This window comes from Papilio machaon, chromosome 26, assembly GCF_912999745.1.
Source record: "Papilio machaon chromosome 26, ilPapMach1.1, whole genome shotgun sequence".
NCBI lineage: Eukaryota > Metazoa > Arthropoda > Insecta > Lepidoptera > Papilionidae > Papilio > Papilio machaon.
In genome coordinates, this window is record NC_060011.1 from 3,815,101 (window position 1) to 3,819,908 (window position 4,808).

Genomic DNA, 4,808 nt, shown 5'->3' on the forward strand with positions numbered 1-4,808 from the left:
TGATAATGTATAACAGTAATATGAATTTTAAGATTTTTTAGTTAATATTGACCTGCGGCGACACCTAGCGGTAAGTAGCAAAACAAATCACTCGCAGCTTTCGCTTTATCACAATAGATGTCGCTGTCAACAAAAAATAGAAAAAAGGGATTAAAACGTTTTTGTGTTCTTTAATTTTTTTTTAATTTAATTGTGTCTTTTAATTGTCAATAAAAATTATTAACATTAAATAATTTTTATTTTATGACTGGAGATCACTTTGGAGGACAAAATCATGGTGCGCCGAGGACAAAAACGAGGAAAATAAAATATGTTTTTTTTATTTTCTATTACTTAGTCTAAAATTTATTGTACAACCCGCGTAACATCATCAATAAAATATTGTTATGTGTGTTTAAAAAACTAATTTAATCTTTTAAGTAACTATACGTTTTATTACATTTGAAACATATTCAAGTGACATATGCTACAAGATCCCTCGCACGAGTTTTCCTGGTTGAATTTCTATACCCAAAATCATTGTCTTTGTTTTCATCCATAATTTCTTGCAGAGCCATCATTCTAAGCAATGCTTCTGCCTCATTTTCCTCACCATCTCCTAGTATTCTTTCGTTGATTTGATTGGTTAAGTTAATATCGTCCATTAAACTGTCATCCAAAAAACTATCGTCATTTATGTCATCGTTATAATTTCTTCTGTACCGTCTTCTAAGATTGAAACCAGCTTCTTTTAGCTTTCTCTTAGCTAACTCCAGAAAAGTGGGAGAGCTGAGAGTCTCGCGTAACCAGTTCTTAATTTTATTCTTTTTGTCTTCAACTTGAGCTTTGAACCTGTTAGAAATGAAATCTGTATTTATTAAAATCTGCATTTTTAAATTTAAGTTTGAACCTAATAGTCTAACGGCTAAGGGTCTGTTCACACAGAGCAGGGAAAGCAGAGCAGTTTTTAATTAAATAACTATACGATTGAAAGTAATTTTAATTCGCACGTCTTTTTTATCCAGAGCAAGTGTAAAAAAAAGTCTTTAAAAATCGTATAAAGCTCAATGCTTAAAGCTTATTTTGCGATAAAAATCTGCTCTGATTTCCGCTCCGGTCAATATGACGGAACCCTAAGGATGCAGATGTGAAAATACGCTCAAACGGTCATGACTTCGAATCCCTCCATTCAAATATTGTCGTGAACCATATCCTGGCATAAGCGTAGACGTTATTTAAAATGGTTACACGACGTGTTACTTTTCAAAAGTCTTATATTGAAAATGATCAAAGGGAACTTACTTCTGTAGTTCTTTCTCCCGCTGCCTTGCTTTCAATATCTTTGGCACGAGTTCGGGCACGGTGCTAGCTTCGTTCGCGGTGATTGTTGACTCCACCCATGATGTTATCTCGGAGACGCGACTGTACACGCCCGGAGATTGAGGGTCACCGCATTTCCTACCACCGAAGGAGACAATGCCTAGTAATATACCGTCACGTACTGCTGGGCCACCGGAATCGTGCTGGAATAGAGAACGTTTGGTTATTATACTAGCTGCTACTCCGTCCGGGCGGAATTTAAAAAAAAAAAAATTAGTCTATGTGTTCTTCCAGGCTACTTTCCACATATATGCCAAACAGCGAGATCCATGCAGCCATCCATCCATCAATCCACACATTCGTATTTATAATATTAGTAAGATTTATTGATTTACTGTCTTATATTGACACAGACAAGTTTCCCTTCATCGTGATATTTACTAGTATTAGTAGGGGGCTATTGTTTCTGCAACTCCGCAATTAGCGAGCATTTTCCAAGATAGGATATGGTTCACTCTAACCAACCCAGCTTGGCATCCTCTCCCATTAATTTTAAGAATATTTGCTTTATTATTTTCCGTCTAAAACACGTACCAACTCTTCATAACGTTCACGTTAACCGCCGTCGAGACAAATATGTCCCATTGAGTAAAAGCTATGTTATTATATGTCTTACATTACAAGCATCCTTGCCCCCAGTGGCGTACCCTGCGCAGACCATCCGTGGTGTGATATAGAACCGGTAGGCATGCTGGCACTCGTCAGCAGCCATCACCGGCACAGGGACGAACCGAAGCCTATCTGGGATGTTGCCATAACCTGATTGCTGCAATCCGTAAATAAAACTAAGACCCTTTTACACTAAACTTCTGTTTTTATAACATTCGATTTCGAGTACATTGTTGATAGAAATAGCAGTTGAGCGGCAAGAATTGCTAGCGATAATGATGTAGTTGGTGTCCCACGAACAAGATTTTTACTTTATTAGTTAAAACGTTTAATTCTCCCTGCACTTTACCCGAAGAGATCAGTACTCATACAAAAAGTTTGTGCAACGGTATAGAATAAATTCAAAGACTAACATGCTTATTTGCAATAGTGGAAGGATGTTCACTTGAAGGATTTTAAATATTTAAATTACAAAATACTTACATCAGTACTTCCCCAGCCGGTAACAATAAGGATGTCATCAGTTTTGATCTGGTAGTCTCTGGAGGGAAGATTGAGGACCGCGATATTCCTCCCGATAGGCATCGGTCGGTCCAAACGCGCTAGAGAAAAGTCGAAGTCAGCATTGCCCGGCACGTAGTTGGATGGGAAGAACGCCTTATAAAAATGTATAAGTTAAATATTACTTCACAACTAAAACGCCTGACAAAAAATATTAGTTAAATTCTACTTTTGAATTTTTGTGAAATTTTTTTTTTCAGTAATACTTCTTCAATATTGTCATTACTTGTCATATGTGTCTAATTAGAGTTTTCACTGCTGGAATACTCGTACAAAAATATAATTTAATTATCTATCTCTCATCAGAATGTTACATCACCTTATTTATCCTCGCCTGGTAGCCGCCGCGGTTGTGGAACGAACTGCCCGCTCTAACGATATAATTTATTAATTTCTTTTGATCTCCGTCATGTGCTCTGCAGAAGAAATTCTCTAATATATTAAATAAATATTGTAACGTATAAAAATGGTTAAAGTCTTGGTTGAAAGAAGCACAAACTTTTTGTTCATTGCCAAAAAATTTGTCACTGGAATTCATCGACTTTCTGCTGTTACTAGAAGTTGAGTCATCGAATTTTAACTACGGATGTTTCAATCAGATCCAAGACTTTCGATGTGTTTTAATGAGTCTTATATAACCCTATTTCCCTTCTTCGCAGTCTATCTATAAAGGGTTTACCGATATAAAAGGCGAAAGTAACTGTTAGGAAGCATAGAGACCTTTACCTACGGCACTTCACATCGGGACATCTTTTAACTTTTCTAGTACTAGTAGTCTAAGTAATAGTTTTTGAAAATAGAATGTTATATTTACGATTCAAGACAATGTCCCGCGGTGAAGATCCACTGTTCATCGATGACGGAGCCGCCGCACCAGTGGTTGCCATTCCTGGAGATGGCCACGTTGTAAGGGTACATGCTGATGCTTGTCTCCATACCGCCGACGATGCGACGTGCGGCGTACGAGCGGAAAACTAAAGCCAACTGTTTTTCGTCATGAGACTCTGAAATACCTAAGAAATATTGGGTTTTGTTTGTCTGTATTATATTTGTTGTTAAAAAGCTATATAGCTATATTATTATTATAACGCAACACGACAGAAGTATGTGATAAAGTAACTTTTAGATACAAATATATTATTTTAGTAGCGTTAGGCCTTTCGTACACAACGCAATGTAAATCGTCGAAACTAATGTAAGGTTGCGACCCAAAAAATGCGTTGCGTGCGCTTCGTACACATAGCGTTGGGTCGTCGATGCGAATCGTCCATTCGATTATATCTTAAAAATTGCTGCGAATTGATGACAGATAGAAATGTTGGCGACGCGCGCAGAGTATGAACTTCTTTTTTTTTTCTCTAAGCTGCATCTGCAATCAGTCTTTAAAACTTTAAGCAGATATGAGGAACGAGTAATTTTTCAGAATTATTTCCCCATCAAGAAACTTCTTCTTTTAAACAGACCCTAGTGAGTCTTGTTTGTTACCTAGTCACCTAGCGACTAAAATCGCCGAGTTTCGAAGACTTACATTACCTTGTGTAGGATAGGCCTTATACTTAATATTAATTGTAGAAATTATAAATGATTTATAAAAATCAAGAATAGATAGGAAGCAGACATTTTGTTCTGTCATAAGCGTAAGCTAGAAAAACGGCAACGGAATTATATTTTAAACATAGCTAAGTAATATAAAGTCTAGAACTTTTTATATGAATTCAACGAAGAAGAAGAAGGATGTTATCAATTCGACTGTTTTTTTTTTACCATACCTTACTTCTTACTAATATTATAAATCCGAATGTTTCGATGGATGGATGGATATTTGTTTAAAGGTATCTCCAGAACGGCTCAAGGGATCTTGATGAAATTTGGCACAGATGTAGAACATAGTTTGGAAGAACACATAGGCTACTTATTAAGTTTTGTTGCAATTCCGCGCGGACGGAGTCGCGGGTGACAGCTAGTAAGTAAAGAAGTAAATAATTTATAACAAACCTGCGGAATCTCTGTCGTCACGAGTAATTCTATATCTAGTAGATGTCTCATCGTTGCTAAATTTGTACCTCGCTTCTAATAACGCTTTTATCTCTTCTCTGCTGTCCACTTCTTTCTTATCCACATTTCCATGACCAGCTTCTTTATTTCTTAATATTGACTTATCATTAAATATTTCTCCATCTATTTCTTTATTTAGTAGTAATATAATTAAACTAAATTTAAAATTCCAACCTAGGATATAATTTTTTAATGATATTTTCATTTTTACTTGTTTTTATCAT

At 36.1% G+C, this 4,808-nt stretch overlaps 1 protein-coding gene across 1 annotated transcript; it reads right to left on the reverse strand.

Annotated features, from left to right (window-relative positions):
* Nucleotides 1–399: 399 nt before the first annotated feature.
* On the reverse strand, nt 400–4,808 carry LOC106714843 (transmembrane protease serine 13). The gene is made up of 8 exons (XM_045684374.1): nt 4,796–4,808; nt 4,525–4,716; nt 3,344–3,542; nt 2,849–2,945; nt 2,452–2,625; nt 1,976–2,125; nt 1,282–1,502; nt 400–831 (listed from the first exon to the last, which is right to left on the reverse strand). The coding sequence occupies exons 1-8, from the start codon at nt 4,806–4,808 to the stop codon at nt 453–455; spliced, it is 1,425 nt and encodes a 474-aa protein (XP_045540330.1). The 3' UTR covers nt 400–452.